At 38.4% G+C, this 22,038-nt stretch overlaps 2 protein-coding genes across 2 annotated transcripts in view; one reads left to right on the top strand and one right to left on the bottom strand.

The window, feature by feature from the left end:
• The window catches only part of itga11b (integrin, alpha 11b), a 60,988-nt gene extending 45,965 nt beyond the window's left edge, over positions 1-15,023 (top strand). Inside the window, exons 20-30 of the mRNA XM_079604008.1 lie at positions 692-896; positions 3,518-3,616; positions 4,395-4,471; positions 4,676-4,759; positions 6,033-6,123; positions 6,216-6,329; positions 8,220-8,303; positions 9,077-9,187; positions 9,752-9,847; positions 11,619-11,732; positions 12,307-15,023. Coding sequence (XP_079460134.1) covers positions 692-896; positions 3,518-3,616; positions 4,395-4,471; positions 4,676-4,759; positions 6,033-6,123; positions 6,216-6,329; positions 8,220-8,303; positions 9,077-9,187; positions 9,752-9,847; positions 11,619-11,732; positions 12,307-12,381 — 1,150 coding nt within the window. The 3' untranslated portion in view covers positions 12,382-15,023. The remainder of the gene's footprint in view (positions 1-691; positions 897-3,517; positions 3,617-4,394; positions 4,472-4,675; positions 4,760-6,032; positions 6,124-6,215; positions 6,330-8,219; positions 8,304-9,076; positions 9,188-9,751; positions 9,848-11,618; positions 11,733-12,306) is intronic.
• A 1,917-nt stretch (positions 15,024-16,940) lies between these two features.
• On the bottom strand, positions 16,941-22,018 carry fem1b (fem-1 homolog b). Its single transcript, XM_079604009.1, has 2 exons — positions 21,115-22,018; positions 16,941-18,812 (listed from the first exon to the last, which is right to left on the bottom strand). The coding sequence occupies exons 1-2, from the start codon at positions 21,387-21,389 to the stop codon at positions 17,177-17,179; spliced, it is 1,911 nt and encodes a 636-aa protein (XP_079460135.1). The 5' UTR covers positions 21,390-22,018; the 3' UTR covers positions 16,941-17,176.
• Positions 22,019-22,038: the final 20 nt, after the last annotated feature.

The raw sequence follows: 22,038 nt of genomic DNA, 5'->3' as shown, positions 1-22,038 counted from the left end.
TTATTACACACACAATTTGCTTACTACACACACACACTCTGCTTATTACACACAGGGACACCCAGCAGCAAACAAACATACCAAATATGTAAATTGTAAATAGTGAGTCCGTCACGGCTTGAGCGCAACTGGCTTTTAAAGGGAATGGGATAAAGTGCACAATAAAGTGCAATTTTTTTGCACGCTATGCCCAAAACACACTTATTACTCATTAAGAGAATGAGGACAACCCTTCTAGACCATGCGCTGCAGTTGCTCATTATCATTTAAAGAGGCATGCACCGAAACGGGTCGCTGTGAACACAGCTGTATTTGAGGAGGTAAAAAGGGTGTTGTTTTACACAACCATTGAGGAATTTTAAAAGTATGTTACAAACTTTACACGAAGAACCTAAATAATCACACCAACTTGTAGAAAATCCGATGACCCCTTTAAGTGAGTCCCCGGCAGTAGCACCTCACTGCAGTACACGAGATCCAGGGGGCGGAGTTGGATCCAGATCCAAGGGGTGGAGATGGGTAGGTTTAGGTATATGTAAGGTGGGAGGAGTTGGATCTGGATCCAACTCCTCCCCCTGGATTTTGTGTTCTGCAGTGAGGACCATCTCGGCTTAAGTGCACTTGCGCCGTTGCACTTTAGACCATGCGCTTAGATCGTTAAAATAGGGCCCTGTGTCTCTGTGTGTTTCAGGCAGTTCTGCGGTCGGAGCGAGCGCTCCTCGTGGCCGGTGTGTGTCCATCAGAGAGCGATGGCGAGTAATGAGCGTGTGGTGGAGGCCAGCCGGAGGAAAGTCCTGGTCGAGGCGCGTTTGGAGAACCGAGGAGAGAACGCGTACGGCACGATCCTGCACCTCACGCACTCTCCAAACCTCCAGTTCTCCAGTCTGGTGGTGAAGGTTCGTCTGATCCCATTCCTAGAGTCAAGTCACCTTTATTTATACAGAGCTTCTTACTCCACAGATTGTTTCAAAGCTTTACAGAGATAACAGGAAAATAATGTCACAGTCACAGCTTAAGTAACGTCAGTGATGTTTCATTTCTGTTGTAAAAAGGTTATTCATTTAGTTCATTTATGTACAGGTGAAAATTGAAGAATTAGAATATTGTGTAAAAGTTCATGTATTTCAGTAATTCAACTTAAAATGTGAAACTAATATATTATATAGACTCATTACATTCAAAGTGAGATATTTCAAGCCTTTATTTGTTATAATTGTGATGATTATGGCTTAAAGCTTATGAAAACCTTTTCACAATATTCTAATTTTGAATTTGGGGTTTTCATAAGCTGTAAGCCATAATCATCAAAATTATAACAAATAAAGGCTTGAAATATCTCACTTTGAATGTAATGAGTCTATATAATATATTAGTTTCACATTTTAAGTTAAATTACTGAAATAAATGAACTTTTGCACCATATTCAATTTTTTCAAGTTCCTATGTGATATCAGTTATTCGCTGATAACATCCTGCCGCACTTTTCAAAACGTATTGGTTCTTCGCGTTTTTAAAGGGCCAAATTAGTTTTTGATTTGAGGGCTGGAGATTTTCTGGTGAGTGATGATTGAGAAGCGGACCATAATTTATCATGTGATTTACGAAGATTCTGTACATTGCGCTAGACTACTTTTATAGTTTTAACGGTCTTTTAAGGCAGGTAAACCATTTTGGCGCGAATTAAATCAATGCATTGAAGGATAGCCGCAGTCTTTGATGTTGATGCACACAGATCAATAATATTATTGAATAGTAAATTAAATTTACCCAACTAAGCAAAATCCAAAAGCCAAAGTGGCGAGGAACCAAAAGTCATCAGTGACAGAGTAGAGAAAAACCCTTGAGAGAAGCCAGACTCAGTCTCAGTTCTCCTCTGGCCAACGAACCAACAGTGAATGATTATGAATTGTATTAGTTACTAATTACTAATTTGACTAGTTTTAGAGCTTCCGAACAAATCTTATCCCGTGAGTCAGTCCTAAAGCTCCTCCTGATATATCATTTTTATATCAAATTTAATTCCTTTTTCAACTGTTTTAACTTTCCTTGATTTTGATTATTTTAATTCCTTTCTGTGTAAAGCACTTTGAATCACCGCAGTGTATGAAATGTGCTATATAAATAAACTTGCCTTGCCTTGATCCGAGTCTCAGCCCGGGCTTCACCTGCGTTTATGAGGGATTCGAGCGTTAAAGAAGGACTTTAAACATGAGATGGAGGGAGTTGCTGATAAAGAGGCCAAGAGTGAAAGGGAAACTGTGTGTGTGTGTGTGTGTGTGTGTGTGCGTGCGTGTGTGTGTGTGTGTGTGTGTGTGTGCGTGTGTGCGTGGATCTGTTCCAAAACCCAGTAAATCCCTCAATGACTTCATATAGCTAACTAAAATATGTGCTAAAAATGGTGCCGTTAAGCAATGAAAATATTATTTCTGCATTCAAAATGTATTTTCTTGGTCGTGTGAACGTTAAAGGGTTAGTTCACCCAAAAAAGAAAACAGTACTTACTCTCCCTCATGTCGTTCCCCGTAAAGGCAAGTGCACACTACAGGATTTTAAAACGTTGGGCTGAACTGTGCAGTTCACACTACATGACTTGCTCTCTGTGAAATCAGGAGTGTTCAAGTTGTTGAGCTGTTCACACCACACGACACAACATGATTGATCCGCAACAGGAGGTAACTCACTACACGAGGTGACAACAACTCTGTCAGCCAACGATTCTATCTTGTCTACAAACCACGTTTTATCACGAAGAAATCACGCGATAAAACGAACCGGAAATGACGCAATACAGCACGCGCGCCACTACCCAGCGAAGAAGAACACAAGTGCACAAGACGCGAGTCTTTGTTTGAATATGGACGTCAGAAAGAAATTAGTGCTGCAAACTGTTTGCGCGATGATTTGCTCTGAAAAAAAAACAACAATCCCATAGACAGTATATAAACGGTATTTTCCCAGTGACCTCAACCCATGCCTTGCTCTGATTGGCTGTAGCTCATGGCATCACATGTGGTTGAGTCGTGCGACAGCTCCAGATATCTAGCATGCTAGATATTTTTCTGGGCTCGGCGACGCGTCCGCGAGGCGTCTGCGAGCGTCTTTAATGCGTTGTTGGCTCTTTCATACTAACAGATTGGCGAGCGTTCATCGGCCGCTAATCCCCCGCGATTTGCACGCGATAACAACCCGACCTGTCGGCGAGCTCAACGATTTGCAAATCGGGCTTAAATCGGGCTTAAAATCCTGTAGTGTGAACTAGGCATAAGACTTTCCTTCATCTTCAAAACACAAATGAAGATATTTTTGATTAAATCTGAGAGCTGTTGCTTATAGTTAACTTAGTAAAATGTCTAAAGTGGACCATCGAAATAAAGTGTAACCAACTTTATATTGACTCACTCAATATATTGACTATATGGGTTCATTTACTCGATAATATCTTGGAACGGTCTTTATTTGAGGACTTTTCTCAGCAGAAGTGTATTGGTTTGAAAATGAAAATGAGTTTGTTTTTCAGGCACCTTCAGACATCGCAGTCGAGTGCCTGAACTCTGATGACACGAGCCTCTACCGGACATGCAACGTCAGCGCGCCGTTCATGCGGTCACACGCTCAGGTGAGACGCCTCGCACCTGCCTGAATATTGACCAGTCAGTGATCACATGGGAGAGTTGCATGGTTTAGTGATGGCATCACCTTCAGTTAACCATTTCCTTTTACAAATGACATTTTGGAAAATGTCCAAAAGAAACATGATACATTTCCACACTCCCGTGGTGTTGTAGCGTTGCCAAAAACAAGCATTGGTTCATTTTGCTTCTTTTTTTTGTAAATAAAGATGTGGTCAGAATAATCCTACCGCTCGAATGCTTGGAAAAACAAATATTAAGAGAGAACATTGGAGTCAATCTGCAACAAAACAGAAGCCCGGGTTTGTTGAAAACATGTCCTGACATCGACAGAAGCCGCAGAACGGAAAACTCCTCTCGTGCTTCTCTTCATATGCAGATGTTTGATTGTGCCTGTCAGAATGGGGCAGATAGATCATCATTTCTCTGCTTATTTTCCACATACCGAGGGTCTGATTCTCGTACGCCATGCGTCTCTTTCTCTCGGTGGGATTGTTCCTCAGGTTGTTCTGTGGTTGTTTAGTTTTATTTTGGGCCGGCGTCGAATTCCCCTCGTGTCTCTGGGGCCGGTTGGAAATTCAAAGCACCTTCTGTTCAAATCCGGTACAAAGCATCAATTCCATTAATCAACGCCGGTACGGCCAATTAGACGACAATGAGTAATGCAGAAACCATAAATGACTGTAGAATAGAAGAACAGTGTGTCCTTTTGTTGGGTTTAGCTTCTTTGTTGTCATTTGTTGATGTTTGATTTCATTTGTCCAGTTATATTTTCGCCTGGAGTTTGAGTTCAGCAGATCCGTCTTCTTGAACTACGTCCAGATCAGCCTGAGGGTCTCCAGGTGAGGTCATGACCTTTGAACCACCAATGAGAATCTCATGAGGATAATTTTTATTGATGTGCAACATGAATATAGATTAAATTGCTGTTTGCAATCAAACACTTCCATGATTATTACTCATGACCATTTTTTTGCTTGTCGTTTAAAAAAAAAAAATCGTTTTGTTGAGATGAATCTAAGACTGCTCTGTTTGTTTCATTGCAGTGAAGGTGAAGAGATGTTTCCAGAGGACAACATTAATGACATTTATCACAGTCTGAAATATGAGGCTGATATTCTCTTCACAAGGTAACATAGTACGAGTGAATCTCACAATCTTTAAAAATCAAGCACAGGTGAAACTCGAAAAATTCGAATATCGTGCAAAAGTTCATTTATTTCAGTAATTCAACTTAAAAGGTGAAACTAATATATTATATAGACTCATTACATGCAAAGTGAGATATTTCCAGCCTTTATTTGTTTTAATTGTGATGATTATGGCTTACCAACCCGATCTCACGGCAATTCGTACGAATTTTACGAGGTGGCTAATTCGTACCAATTCATACGACCTCACTCGTACGAATTTGTACGATTTGTCTAAACCCACGTGATGGGTAGGTTTAGGGGCGGGGTCAGGGGTAGGTCATTCGTATGAATTCATACGATTTTGGCAACTCGTAAAATATGTACGATTTAGCAAAAAACTTACAAATTCGTACGAGTGAGGTCGTATGAATTGGTACGAATTAGCCACCTCGTAAAATTCGTACGAATTGCCGTGAGATCGGGTTGGTAAGCCATAATCATCACAATTAAAACAAATAAAGGCTGGAAATATCTCACTTTGCATGTCATGAGTCTATATAATATATTAGTTTCACCTTTTAAGTTAAATTACTGAAATAAATGAACTTTTGCAGCATATTCAAATTTTCCCAGTTTCACCTGTAAATACAACGCAAGAAAATGTTGTGTAAAAGTTGTGTAAGTCTAAGTATCTTTTTATTTTTTTTAAAAATTTTAATGAATTATCATTATTGCAATGTGAAAAAATAACTGATTTAAACTGTAGTTAGGGCCTTCAATCTATTACAATTTTTAATAAAAATATCTTAAAGGTCCAAAAACAGGACAAAATAAAGCATTTTTTCATGCAAAATATTTTTAGATTTTAATTTAGATTTTGAGGTGAAATATGACCCAGACATGTTCTTGACAGGTTTTGTTAGATTCACCCAGAAATATTACGGTAACACTTTTTATTTGTTAACATTAGTCAACATCAACTAACAATGGAAATACTTCTAAAGCATCTCAGTTCATGTTAATTTTAACATTTACTAGTACATTATTCAAATCAAAACATTCATGAGATAACATGAACAATAAACAGTTGTATTTTTATTAACTAATGTTAAAAAAGATAATAATAAATACTGTAACAAAATGTATTACTCGTTGTTAGTTATAATGTTAGCTAATGCATTAACTAATAGGACCTTATTATAAGGTGTTACCATGTTTTTTAATATTGAGTCATTCGTACTGTGAGTCAGGATCAATCTCTTTCTTTCAGAGATTCCAGTTCGTCCCGTTTTGAGATCAAACCTGAGCTTTCCCAGAGCGTCCCTGTTGGGACCGGACCGCCCTTCAACCTCTCTTATCAGGTGGGCCCGCAAATCCAGACCATTCAAAATAAATATTTCCAGTGGAGACGTCTAAGATGTCTCTGCTAAAACAGAACCTGTTTGTCTTGCAGATCCAGAATCTGGGCCTCTTCCCTGTATCTGAGCTTCTGTTCACGCTAAACGTCTTCACTGTGACCAGAAACGCAAACACTCTCTTGCACCTCTCAGACTTGGATATCGATCAGGTGCATTTTAAGTGCACTTATTTATATTTACATATTTTTCCATCACTGAATTTCAGCCTCAAACTACAAATCTCGCAACTCTGGATTTATTTTTCGCAATTACGAATTTATATCGTGCAACTGTGACTTTATTTTTCAAAATTACAAGTGCATATCTCGCAATTCTGACTTTATTTTGCCGCAATTACAAGTTTATATCTCTAATTCTGACTTTATTTTTCAAAATTACAAGTGCATATCTCGCAACTCTTTGCAATTATGAATTTATATCTCGCAATTCTGACTTTATTTTTCCACAATTACGAGTTTATATCTCGCAACTCTGACTTTATTTTTCCGCAATGACGAGTTTATATCTCACAACTCTGACTTTATTTTTCCGCAATGACGAGTTTATATCTCGCAACTCTGACTTTATTTTTCCACAATTACGAGTTTATATCTCGCAACTCTGACTATATTTTTCAGCAATGACGAGTTTATATCTCGCAACTCTGACTTTATTTTTCCACAATTACGAGTTTATATCTCGCAACTCTGACTTTATGTTTCCACAATTACGAGTTTATATCTCGCATCTCTGACTTTATGTTTCGCAATGACAAGTTTATATCTCACAACTCTGACTTTATTTTTCCGCAATGACGAGTTTATATCTCACAACTCTGACTTTATTTTTCCGCAATGACGAGTTTATATCTCGCAACTCTGACTTTATTTTTCCACAATTACGAGTTTATATCTCGCATCTCTGACTTTATGTTTCGCAATGACAAGTTTATATCTCGCAACTCTGACTTTATTTTTCCGCAATGACGAGTTTATATCTCACAACTCTGACTTTATTTTTCCGCAATGACGAGTTTATATCTCGCAACTCTGACTTTATTTTTCCACAATTACGAGTTTATATCTCGCAACTCTGACTTTATTTTTCCACAATGACGAATTTATATCTCGCATCTCTGACTTTATTTTTCCACAATTACGAGTTTATATCTCGCAACTCTGACTTTATTTTTCCGCAATGACGAGTTTATACCTCGCAACTCTGACTTTATGTTTCGCAATGACAAGTTTATATCTCGCAACTCTGACTTTATTTTTCCACAATTACGAGTTTATATCTCGCAACTCTGACTTTATTTTTCCACAATTACGAGTTTATATCTCGCAACTCTGACTATATTTTTCAGCAATGACGAGTTTATATCTCGCATCTCTGACTTTATTTTTCAGCAATGACGAGTTTATATCTCGCAACTCTGACTTTTATTTTTCGCAATGACGAGTTTATATCTTGCCATTCTAACTTTATTTTTCAGCAATGACGAGTTTAAATCTTGCCATTCTAACTTTATTTTTTTGTAATTACGAGTTTATATCTCACAATTCAGACTTGTTTCTCAGAATTGTAAGGTATAAACTTATAATTGTAAGGAAAAAAGTCAGAATTGTGAGATAAAAGGCAATTACGTTTTTTATTTTTTATTCTGTGGCGAAAACAAGTTTCTATATAAAACAGGAAAAATAAATAAATAAATATAATTTAAAGGGAAACAATGTTTTGGCAGATATTTGTTCTTGTTTTAAGCATAAAGTCACTTAATTTTGACAATGTTTTCAGAAAACAATGCGCATAACTTAAGTCATTTAGCTTCTCAAGTAAATATATATTGATTAAGAATACTTCGATATTTACTGAAAAACAAAAAAAATGTGATTTATTTCATAAGTGATCTGTTTATCCAGTTTATTTGAGTTGGAACAGCTTGAGTTTCAATCAGTAGTTCTGTTTTAGTAAGAGGTGTTCTTGTGTAAATCCTCGTCTGTTTTATTATCAAGAAAGGCTTGTGGCGTGTGTTTAAAACCTCTGTTTGCTGGTCTCAGATGGCTGGATCGCACTGCAATGTTCCACGTGTCATTACCGCCGGCTCGTCCTCGCAGGAAGACCTCTCTCTCGACCCGCACATGGTAAACTTTGCTCTTTTTACACTTCGTCCAAACTTCTGAAAAAGTTTTGCGATAGACTAACTGCATCCATCTGCCGGGAAACCACACAACAGAATGCAGAAGTGACAAGCTTGACGAAAACAAACCACCCGACCGGCTTCATCACATTCAGCTGGCTGGAGATTACAAGACCATTCGTTCGCAGTCTATATGTGCTCCAAATTGGAAATGATTCACAGTTTTATCAGTTTCCTCTCTGGCACATTCAGTCTCCAAGAGTGACGTGATCAAAGCTGAATTATGCTTTATTCCCCCCGTGTTTATCTTAGTGTGTTAGTGTTGCTGTTTGAGCATGAAAAAGTTCTTCTCTATATCAGTGTCAGTGTTTCTGAACTCATTGTCTTGAGTTTCTTCCGGGAAACGAACACGTCACAATATTCCTCATTATAATGATTAATATGCAGAATAAAGGGGCGGGGCCTGGTTGAGATAGTGTGTAGTGTGTTAAACCGGCGGTTATGGTAAGGGGGGGGACATATCCCAAGCACACTCGACCAATCACAACACACTGCTCCAGCCGACTAATCAGAGCACAGTGTGCTTTTCAGAAGGAGGGGCTTCATAGAGACAGGAAGTGAACAGAGCGTTACTGACAGACTGGGAAGAGAGGAGCCGCAACAATGGAGAATATGAGGAAAATAATCAACATTCAAGCAGGAAAACCTGTTCTAGTAGAGCCTGACAACATCATGGCCTGTTTAATGTCATTCATATTGTGCGATTTCTGTTCACAGAACGCATCCACCAGCGACGCATTACTTGCTCAATGTAGAATAAACCTGCTTCCCCAAGGAGACGTTAGCATCACCGCAACAGGATGGCTCAATCTTCACACTTTATTAGCTGTGAGTATTAGAAATCCTGATATTTACCAGCAAACTAAACCTGATCGCATGGCTTCAACCGGGGAGACTGTTTTGGTTGGCAGGTTGCAAAAAATAAGGTTGCAACATTTTACGTTTTTCAGATTTATCTTTAACTGAAATAATATTAAATGAATATACCAAAATGGTATATTTAATTATTAATATGTAATACTGACAGTCACCTTAAAAAACCAGATGATAAAGAGAAAGTAGCACGATAAATCAGTCACCATAACTAGCTTTTCAACAAGCTGAAGTAAATACTAATAAAACTCATGACACTAAAATAATGCTATAAACATTAATTTAACAGCATAACATCTACAGAACTTAACTAGTTATTTCAATGAAAACACATTAAATGTAAAGTGTCACACGGGGAATTATGGAAATGTCAACTTATGGTTTTTCATTGAGCGTCTAAAGTGGACCATCAAAATAAAGTGTAACCATGATTTCGTTGTGTGTGTAGACCCTCTATAAACATATCAAAGTGCTCTTGACTCTTAACGAGCTGTTTTTTGCTTTCGTCTCCTTCCTCAGGTGAGATTTAAGCGGTTAGATCTGGTGATGACGGGAGCGGTTGAGTTGAGCCCGTCCAGTCCGATGTTCCTCCATGAGGAAAGGCCCATGAGACATGTGAGTACGCTGTAAAACTCATGGATATGAAATTAAATTACGCATTTGAGCTCGCTTTATTACATTTGCTTGTTCATGTGTAGGGTTGTAATGAGAAAGAAAGAGCAGTTTTTTACAGATGTTCCTTGAAGTGTTTGTGAAGTTTGTTCAACACAAATGAGGCCTTTCTATGGAAACTTGTTTCCGTCACAGAATAAAACATTTTAAAAGATAATTGCGACTTTTTATCACAATTGCGTGTTATAAAGTCAGAATTGCGAGATATAAACATGCAATTCTGAGTTTATTTATTTATCGCAATTGTGAGTTTATGTCTCACAATTCTCACTATATAACACACAATTACGACTTTATATCACACAATTCTGAGTTTATAACATACAGTTGCGATTTTATAACATACAGTTGCGATTTTATAACATACAGTTGCGACTTTATAACATACAGTTGCGATTTTATAACATACAGTTGCTATTTTATAACATACAGTTGCGATTTTATAACATACAGTTGCGACTTTATAACATACACTTGCGACTTTATAACATACAGTTGCGACTTTATAACATACACCATACAGTTGCGATTTTATAACATACAGTTGTGACTTTTTAACATACAGTTGCGATTTTATAACATACAGTTGCGATTTTATAACATACAGTTGCGACTTTATATCACACAATTCAGACTTTATAACGGTTGCGATTTTATAACATACAGTTGCGACTTTATATCACACAATTCAGACTTTATAACGGTTGCGATTTTATAACATACAGTTGCGACTTTATATCACACAATTCTGACTTTATAACGGTTGCGATTTTAAAACATACAGTTGCGATTTTAACATACAGTTGCGACTTTTTAACATACAGTTGCGATTTTATAACATACAGTTGCGACTTTATATCACACAATTCTGACTTTATAACGGTTGCGACTTTATAACATACAGTTGCGACTTAATAACCATTTTATAATATACAGTTGCGACTTTATAACATACAGTTGCGATTTTATAACATACAGTTGCGACTTTATAACATACAGTTGCGATTTTATAACATACAGTTACGACTTTATAACTCGCAATTGCGACTATATCACGCATTTCTGAGATAAAAAGTCAGAATTGCGAGATGTAAACATGCAATTCTGAGAAGTTTATTTATTTGTCTCAATTGCGAGTTTCTATCTCACAATTCTCACTTTATAACACGCAATTCTGACTTTATAACATACAGTTGAGACTTTATAACACACAATTGCGACTTTATATCACGCAATTGTGAGAAAAAAAGTCAGAATTATGAGATTAAAAGTCGCAATTACCTATTTTATTTTTTATTCTGTGGTGGAAACAAGCTTCCATATCTTTCTGATAGACTCTTGAAAAAAAAGTTATAATATTGGGTTTTCAAAACAATTTTTTAGCTCCCCAAAGACCTTTTCAGTGAAAAGTTAATGATCTAAAGAACCTCTTTCCACTATAAAGAACCTGGAATGGAATGTTAAAGGTTCTTCATGGAACCATCGATGCCAATAAAGAACCTTTATTTATAAAAGTGTAAGCAGGTGGAAAATGAACAAACTCTTCTGGAGAATCACTCAAATGTCATGCTGCCCCCTTCTGGCTAAGAATGCAAATGGCTATCAGGCTTTTTACTGGAGTGTAACTTAACATCCTCACATATATGAGGCCAAAGCTTGTATATCCAATTCCTCTGAGAATTAGACTCTAATGTTTCGTATTCTGGTTCTGTAGATAATCCTGGAGATTAGGAAGGAGGATGAATACAGAATTCCCATCTGGGTGATTATTGGAAGTACACTGGGAGGACTACAGCTTCTGGCCCTGCTGGTACTGGCACTCTGGAAGGTTTGGGATAGATTTTAAAGTTACCCACTGAAATGAGCCAATCCTAAATACCATCCATATGTTGCCATTCTCTTTTACATTAGATTAAGTAGAACTAAATTTACATATATGTGACCCTGGACCACAAAACCAGTCACAAGGGTAATTTTTAATTGAGTTTGTTAGGACAGGACAATATTTTACAGATATACAACTATTGGAAAATCTGGAATCTGAGGGTGCAAAAAAATCTAAACATTTTTAAAAAATAGTTTTAAAGTTGTAAATTTATGTCCGCAATATTGCTCATTCACTCACAAAAATATATATTTTATATATTTAAGGTAGGAAATGTAAAAAATATATTTTTTGAACATGATATTTACTTAATATACTAATGATTTTTGACATAAAAGAACCCATACAATGTGTTGTTGGCTATTGCCACAAATATACCCGTGCGACTTGTGACTGGTTTTGTGGTCCAGGGTCGCATATTTACATAATAACAAACTAGTATTTTAGGGTTTGTTAAAGGGTTAAATCTCATGGGACGCTTCCACTAAAAAAATCACTGTTTTTCTTTCATCCTCAGCTTGGATTCTTTCACAGGCAAAAGAGAAAGAGAGAAGAGCAGGCGACCAATGAGAAGACAGCAGAGGATCAGTAACCGCACGGCAACCAATGAGAAGACAGCAGAGGATCGGTAACCGCACGGCAACCTCCTCAGCCAATCACTCAGGGATTCTCCAGACACGGTGTGCGTCAGCCAATCAGCTGCTCTCGAGCACTGCCACGCCCTCCTGCAGTCTGACCAATCAGCTCGCTTAGTGCTGCCAATTAAGAAAATAATATGTGAAGAGAAAAGGCTGCTGAGGCTTTGAAATCCAGGTCAAAAGAGAAAGAGGTGCAAAGTATGGAAGCTTGTTTCCACCACAGAATAATTTTTTTTTTTTTTTTAAAGACTTTTTATCTCACAATTGTGTTATAAAGTCAGAATTGTGTATTATTAAGTCAGAATTGTGTGTTATAAAGTCACAATTGTGTGATAGTCACAATTGTGTGATATAAAGTCGCAATTGTGATATAAAGTCAAAACTGTATGATATAAAGTCACAATTGTGTGTTATAAAGTCACAATTGTGAGATATAAAGTCAGAATTGAGATATAAAGTCAGAATTGTGTGATATAAAGTCAGAACTGTGTGATATAAAGTCGCAATTGTGTTATAAAGTCAGTTGTGTGATATAAAGTCACAATTGTGTTATGAAGTCAGAACTGTGTGATATAAAGTCACAATTGTGAGATATAAAGTCAGAATTGTGTGATATAAAGTCAGAATTGCGTATTATTAAGTCAGAACTGTGTGATATAAAGTCGCAATTGTGTTATAAAGTCAGTTGTGTGATATAAAGTCACAATTGTGTGTTACGAAGTCAGAACTGTGTGATATAAAGTCAGAATTGTGAGATATAAAGTCAGAATTGTGTGATATAAAGTCGCAATTGTGTTATAAAGTCAGTTGTGTGATATAAAGTCACAATTGTGTTATGAAGTCAGAACTGTGTGATATAAAGTCACAATTGTGAGATATAAAGTCAGAACTGTGTGATATAAAGTCAGAATTGTGTGATATAAAGTCAGAATTGTGTGATATAAAGTCAGAATTGCGTATTATTAAGTCAGAACTGTGTGATATAAAGTCGCAATTGTGTTATAAAGTCAGTTGTGTGATATAAAGTCACAATTGTGTGTTATGAAGTCAGAACTGTGTGATATAAAGTCACAATTGTGTGATATAAAGTCAGAATTGTGAGATATAAAGTCAGAATTGTGTGATATAAAGTCAGAACTGTGTGATATAAAGTCGCAATTGTGTTATAAAGTCATTTGTGTGATATAGTTGTGTGATATAAAGTCACAATTGTGTTATAAAGTCAGTTGTGTGATATAGTCACAGTTGTGTGATATAAAGTCACAATTGTGTGTTATAAAGTCAGAATTGTGTGATATAAAGTCAGAATTGCGTGATATAAAGACGCAATTGTGAGATAAAAAGTCGCAATTATGTTTTAAGATGTTTTATACTGTGGCGGAAACAAGCTTCCATAGGAAAGAAGTCAACGAAAAAACAAACACCAATGAATAGGCTCCAGTTTTTGGTGCTGATCAAATGTTTGTGTCATGAAACAAACCTCAGATCATGGAACAGACTTTTTTGCTGCAGCATAAACTCAAGCTGATGCACTTGCACATTGTAAAGAATTTTGAACTTGAAATATGTAAATATGAAAAAGTTCAGCAATATAATGCAATACAAATATTTAACCATAAAATGATTAATATCTTGCACTTTTTGTTGTCACTTACATCTTTTCATGATGTAGGCTAGAATTTGATATAGTTTGAGTTTTTTGCAGCTGGAATTTGTATTTCTGTGGGTTTTTTATCATTTGAAATTGGTAAAAGTGCTTAAGGGTAGTCGAAATAATAAAATGGACGGGAAACACATTTTATGTGCTGTAACCTTACTGGTCACCAGTTTTTCACATTTTATTTACAATATTTAATTTATTTTTACTTTAAATTTACTTCCTTAAAAAAATCTAAAAAGGTTTTTGCTGTTTTATAAATATTACTGAAGTGTGATGAGTATTTTAGATCTTTTTTTAAAGTACAATATTCCATGTATTCGCTCCATTAACATGGTCACAGTTAAATGTCTAATATATAGACAAATACTATAGTAACAAATAAATCCTCTGACATCTCAACTACCCTTAAACACTTTGTGATCACTGTCGAATAACAGTGGCTGTGTTCAGAACGCAATACTAGTTTACTACTTATAAACACATTATACTGCTGGTTATTAGTGAAATATTATGCATTATAAACCATTTCAACATTATTGTCTTGGAAGCTGAAGTTATTTTGCATTTAAAATCAGACACAGTCGGTCAGAAAAGAGATGGTAAAAATGTATTGCATTGCAGTAATACTTTATTCTATGCATTTAGGTGATCATGGCATGCTAAAAAGCTGCATACTATACATACTGTATACTGCAGAAATAAGTAAGTGTGGTGGTATGCGTTTCTAAACATAGTCACTCAATCCCAAATGTTGTCCGACAGTATTTCTCATGACATGGCTTTACAGCTTTCACAGTATAAGACACCGTGGTGAATCTGCGGTCACTTGTTTTAACTGTTGTCACTTATGTTGGCATTTTATTACATGTAGATGACAGCCGAATGTTCATGTGTTTTTTATTGATCCACTGAATAAATTAAAATCATCAATTTTTGAAACACTTAAATCTTTCTTTTTGAAACCAGAAAATAATTAGTTTTATAGACTATGTGAACCGTGCCTACATATGTAAATATTACAAAAAATTAAAGTTTAAATGAAGTGAGCTAAATATTTAGTTTGCTACATCATTCCCATAGTTCCATTTGTGTTATTTCAGAGAGTTTATCACGTTTGTTTTATAACATGTTGAAAACATTCAGAAAAAAGAATCAAATGTAATCAGTTATTACATTATTACATTTTAAATAGGGTAACTTGTAATCTGTAACCCATTACATTTCAAAAGTAACCTTCCCAACACTGTTTACACGACAACAATGTACTAAAAAACAGAAACGTTTTTACTTTACGTACAGACGACAACGCTGTCAAAATGATCCCGTTCACACTGATCCGTGAAAACGATTAAAAACGCTGTATTCTGCTGCCAGGCCAGTAGATGGCGATGTCACTTTATGATGAAACAGACTTAAAACGTATAGTTCAAAAATTCACGTTTTTGTAGTTTACAATTACGATAATGGTATCTCAAGCGATGCATGATATATCAGCCACTATATCGGTATCTGCGGATATATGTTCATTTTAATGTTATCGGCCCGATAACAAAATTTGACCGATATATTAAAGCCGATAAATAATGGATTATTTCCTTCAGCTGAGACACTTCAGATTATTGCTTGAAATATGATTGGAATCACTTCTAAAAAGGAAAATTAGCAGCGCGCAAGTCTGTCATATCGGCTAAAAAAAATTATGAGAACATTATAATTGTGTGCTTGGGACATCGCTTTTAATGGTGAGACTTTAGTTTTCAAAATCAGGCTCTCAAAAATTATATAATTTTATTTAGATTTATCTGCAAATTTATCGGTTTTCAAATATAAAGAATTATCGGATATCGGCCAAAATGTTCATATCGGTGCATCCCTAATGGTATATTTTTTTTTAAAAAAAAAGAAAAAAAAGTGCATTTTGAATCCCGTTTTCAAAATTTTGCATTTTCAGGCCCCAAAACGCCGTTGTCGTGTCAATGAACGGCCAAAAGCATAAAAAGTTCAGTTTTTAGTTGGAAACGGTGTCGTGTAAATGGCGGCCCCAAAGATAATTTTACGAACCCTTCTTAAAAAAATCACAAACTCAAATGCAAAAGAAGCACAGAACCTGACATGCATCTTTAATTGATGTTTTTAATTGTATTTAACTTGGTTTGGAAATAAAAACACGTCGGACAATCCCCAGTAATTAAAGAATAAAACATGGTGCAAACACAGATGGTTAAAAACCTCCACATTCAGATTCGGCCACATTCAAGCACTCAAACACACACACACACACACACACACACACACACACACACAGAGAGAGAGAGATAAAAGAGGGAAGATATGCTTCTTCTCACACACTCACACACACAACAGCACCTTCCAGAATAAGGCCCCGTCACTCCAAAAGAGCTCCAGCAAATGTTCATTAACGCAAGTCAGAATTACAGACTTGCTAATTGGCTTTACAGTGGCGTTGTGTTAAAAAAAAAAAAAAAAAAAGCCATAATAATAAAAAGAGTTACATTAAAAATAATAATTATAAATGTCCAACTTCTGGTTCCAGGCACATTTTAATATTCAAAAAAAAAAAAAAAAAAATCGCCTGGCACGAAGTTCAGCTTTAGATTCCTTATAAAATAGACATGTTAGACTCTGTTTTAAATAAACCTTTTATAAAATATGTTAAGAAAACCAAACAAATCTGAAAAGGTTGACAAAAGAGCAGCTTATTTAAAAAAAGAGCTGTTCACAATTGTCATGACGACTAAAGTTCAACACAATAAAAATGCTGTTCGTCAAAATAATTTTTTTTCAAAATAAGAGTCTTTATCCATCAGCATCAACACCCTCTTTGATTTGTTAAAAAAAAAAAGAACCAGGATGAAACCGGAGACTCCGGTTACTTTGGGATAAAATGCAGCAGTCGGATTTAACATCTCCCAAATGGGTTGACAAGTAAATTAGGGACATATTATAGACTTCTCATCCGTGCTGAGTACGTAAACAAGGTCAAATCAAGAGTCTTCAGCGTCGTTCCACAAGTTAAATCCATCTCCGAAAGCATCAAACCAGATCTGATGGCAAACTAAAAGTACAGGTCAGTGAAATTCAACAAACTCCTCCAGGCTTTTGGGAATCTGGTCCCGATACAAGATGTGATGTTGCTGCACGGCACGAGCCGCCAGGCATTTCAGACTCATCTTCATTTGCGTCTTCAGAAGGATTTCAGAAACGCCCGTTGTGCTCTTGTCAAGCGGAGTCTTCTTTTGCTTGTTGGTCATGTCCGTATGAGCGCCGGCTTCGACGAGGCTAATGATGATGGCGTGGAGGGTCAGAAAGTCGCTAATGGGACGGTTGTATTGTACGATGAGATGCAGAGGACTATTTCCTTCATTGTCCACGGCGTTCACTTGCGCGCCACAGTCTATGAGCAGCTTGGTAACTTGCGCGTTAGGAAAACTGCAAACGTCGTTGGTGTGGAAGTCGTCTACGGGCGTACCTGAGCTCGCCGCTAAGTGCAAAAGCGACGAGCCCTCACGGGAACGCGGATCCAGGCGTATCAAGTCGTAGATCTGTTTGTTTATCCGCGCTCGTTCCTCTTCGCCGCACTGCGTTTTGGTGGAGATGCAAACCAGGTAGAGGAAGGTGAACACGTTAGATTCGTAGTTGTCGTTGGCCGCCGGTAACTCTGCTTCCGTAGCGGTTTGCAATCGCGAGATGCTGCGGCGGATCTCAAGGACACTCGCGCACAAAACATGCTCCACATCTGACGCGCGAACAGGCTCTTTCAAGTGCACCATTTGCGAGAAAACTTGCGCAAACCTCAAAAGGTCTTTATGGGTGTTGCGGTTTCCTTGCTGGCGTAGGTACAACGCGTGAAGCCACAGCTTGATGCACTGATCGAACTCCATGTTGTCGGCGTAGACAGCGCCGCGGTATATAATGGGATGCGAAACGTCAATGTTATCTGAACCCAGAATTCGCTCGCGAATCATCAGACCTTCCATGTGCAGCGCATCCCTGTCGTGCCGAATGGCCTCCAACTCTTGCACCGCCCGGCATTCGGTCCTCCCTCCGTACGCCTCAACAGGCGACAGCCACTCTTTAGCGATGACGTTCTGCGGATCACGAAACCGTTCCAGCATGGCAAGGTACAAGTAGTGGTAAGTCTTAAGAATGTCGTAATTTTCACGGTCGTTAGCAAAAGACGCTCCAAGAAGCTCTAACGCTTCAATTCGGTTGTGCGCATCGCAATCCGCGTGGGAAAGTAGCAGCTCAACCACATCCGCTTTGCAGCTTTCCGCCGCCACTTTTAGCGGCGTCATACCGTGCCCGTTAACCACCATAGCCGCTTGGCATCGCACAAGCTCCTTAACAATGTCCAGATGCCCGGCTTCGGCGGCAAAGTGCAACGCGGTGGCTCCACAGTGAGCTTTAGCGTTGGGATTAGCGCCGCGCTCCAGTAGGAAGTAAACAACATCGCCGTGGCCCTTATAGGCGGCGATCATCAAGCAAGTGTTGTCGTATTTGTTAGCGATGCTGATGTCGGCCTTGTGCTCCACGAGGTAGCGTACGATGTCCAGCCGGCCGTCGAAGCACGCAGCCCTGAGGGGGGTGGAGTTGGTGAGGGTGGTGTGGTTCACGTTAGAGCTGTGGGAAACTAGCAAACGCACCACCTCGAAATGACCAGCGCCGGCTGCACACCAAAGAGCCGTGGCGCCATCGATGATATACCTGTAAGAGTGAAAGACATGTCAGCAATAGAGTGGTGCAGGTATGACATCACTTTGTAGGGCAAAACGCGGAAGTGAGTTAGCATTTTAGCACTTCCGGTTTCATCGTCCTGAAGTAAATGGGTTTTGGTTAAATGGCTGAAATAAGGTCCGTGGTTAACACAAGCTCAAGACACTTTCACGTTTTATTCTACGACATAAAATACATAAAAATTAACCCACTCATGATTTTTTTTAAAGCTGTTACGTGTCTTGAAAAAGGCGGTTGCTAACAAGTGGCTTATGGCGCTTTTCCACTGCATGGTACGGTACGGTTCGGTACGGCACGGCACGGCACGCTTTGGCGCTTTTCCACTGCATGGTACGGTACGGCTCGGTTCGGTACGGCTCACTTATGGCGCATTTCCACTGCATGGTACGGTACGGCTCGCTTCGGCTCGCTTTAAATGGTACCACCTCTGTTGAGGTTCCAAGCGTACCGTACCGATACTAAACGTGACGTGAAAACACTGCAGATCACTGATTGGTCAGACAGAATCGTCACTTCAGCGTCATTGTATTTGCAACACGAGACATTAAACCCGCTAGATTTAAATAGCCAGACAACAGCCAACGCAGTAGCAACTGTTTTTAGAGTATTTACTTGACAAAATAAGTTTAAAAAAAATCATAAAAGAAATGGCTGAATCGTGGTCAGTGGACGAGGTGCAGACGTTCCTCTCGTTGATTGCCGCCGGACCTACAAACAGTGTAGGGACAAAGAGGCGACAACTATTAACGATCAGTCCCACCCACTTTGAAACGGTACTAACTGCAGTGGAAAAGCAACCGAGCTAAAGCGAACCGAGCCGTGCCGTACCGAGTTGAGTCGTACCACGTAGTGGAAAAGCGAAGCGAGCCGAACCGTTCTGCGCCGAGACGAACCGTACCGAGCCGAGCCGTACCATGCAGTGGAAAAGCGCCATTAGTGGGATAACAGAGGCTGTCAAAGAGATTAAACATCACGCCTGCTTTTACAGCATTTATGCTTATAATTGTGCTTCTATAAACTATTCTAACTCAAACGTTCTGGGAATATCTTTTAGTGATGGTGACGTTGAATTTGTGGGACCGTGATGTAGTCCTTCTATAGTCTACCTTTAGCTTTTTACTTAAAGGGATAGTTCACTTTGAAAATAAATTTTGGTATGTTTTAGCTTACCTGAAGTGCATCCAAGATGTCGGTGTCTTTGTCTCCGCAGTAGTTTCAGTTTTGATATTTTTAGGTCAAACCGTTCTTGTCTGTCAGTCATATAATGCAGGTATACAGGTACAGTCTCCAAAAGCATGCAGAGAGGTCTCTAATAGCATGCAGAGAAAAGTCCAAATTAAAAAATTCCCCATCGTAAGTGCACATTGATGGCCTAAGCTGTGTGTTGAGTTTTCACTTATTCCCAATTTGTAAGCCTTCTATCTTGACACACTACTCACTTCATTGTTCAGGTCAATCAAAGGTATACGTTGAGCCGTACAGCCAATCACACGCGTTTCTGCTGAGTTTAAAAATGCAACGTCCAATCGAAGGCGATTAGATTAGTTTCCGGGGAAGAAATCCGGTGTAAACAGATCACTTGGACGTGGTTGTGTAAAAGAGGTAAAAACAATATAAATACTGTTCGTATTATCACACAAACCGCTTGTTTCGTGTCTTAGGCCATCAATGTGCACCAACGATGGGGAATTTTATAATTTGGACTTTTCTCTGCATGCTCATACCTGCATTATATGACTGACAGACAAGAACGGTTTGACCTAAAAATACGGAGACAAAGACACCTACATCTTGGGTGCACTTCAGGTAAGCAAAATCTTACCAAATTTTAATTTCAAAGTGAACTATCCCTTTAAGGAGACTGCATTTAGGCTATCATAAACTTTTGTTGGTAATGAAGGTTGTTTTAGCGATAATTCAAAAGCCTATGGGAAAATCCTATTGGGTTTTTGCCTTATTATCATTTAAAGAGACATGCACCGAAACGGGTCGCTGTGAACAGAGCTTTTTCTGAGGAGGTAAACAGGGTGTTGTTTTACACAACCATTGGGGAATTTTAACCAAAGGATGTTACAAACTTTACACGAAGAACCTAAAGAATCACACCAACTTGTGGAAAGTGGACATCCGATGACCTCTTTAAAAAAATATCTTCTTCTTGTGTTCAACAGAAGAAAGAAACTCATACAAGTTCTGAACAACTTGAGTGCGAGTAAATAATAACAGATCTTTAATTTATGAAGGAACTATCCCTTTAACAGTTCAAACTCACCCATCAAATCTGACAGTCCCGGTCTGCTCAGTGTCCACCTTGTAATGGTCCAAAAGTAGCCGGACCACCTTGTCATGTCCGTTCCGAGCCGCGATAATGAGAGGAGTTGATCTCTGTCCGGCCACCTGGGTCACATACTCCAACAGGTATCGGGTCTGGACGGTGGAGTGGTTCAGGAGCAGGGCTGCCAGGGTCAGGACTCTGCCCTCACTGGCTGCTTTGTGAACGTACCGTGCCAAGGACTCCAACCGGGCCAGAGCCGGTACCTCCGCCATCTGTGCAAGATTCGCCCACTGATCTCAGAGCAGATCAATCCGCCTCCCATTAAAACCACCTGCCTGAGCTCTACAGCTCATATATGACACCAGTGTAGAGTTTCAACCTGACCAACTGCCATTATACTGGTTATTAATATAACACGATCTGCTGATATGGATCTTATATAAAAACAAACGGAGACTTTTAGTCTGACTTCGTGACGTCACGTTGAAATTATTGATTATATGAATGTAGTCTAAAGGGGATAGGGCACTTCTGGTAATATATCTTGTAACTGAAGTTATTATAATAATAATCCTATGTTATAATACATGAGTCATAGTATTAATATCGTAATTCAAATTAATTTCAGTAGGAATTCTCTTTCACTTCTGTGAGAAACGAGGTTACTCGCCGCATTCCTCCACTTTTGTGCTCCGGTTTGTTCTTATTTCAGTTCTGTGTCCCTCCGCGATAATGTCCGCTGATCACTTCGCCGGAATGAATCCAGATTTCGCTGATAAATCCGACACTGAATCCGAAATCAAGCTCAAATCTGCGCTCAATGTGTCTGTGCCTTTCACCTCTGCTAGATACGACGCACGGAAATGAAGTCAGCAATAACAGGAAGTGCGACACTGTCACTGGGATTCATGCGATGCCTTT

This window comes from Phoxinus phoxinus (assembly GCF_949152265.1).
Source record: "Phoxinus phoxinus genome assembly, chromosome: 25".
NCBI lineage: Eukaryota > Metazoa > Chordata > Actinopteri > Cypriniformes > Leuciscidae > Phoxinus > Phoxinus phoxinus.
This window is presented reverse-complemented; position numbering and strand designations above follow the sequence as displayed.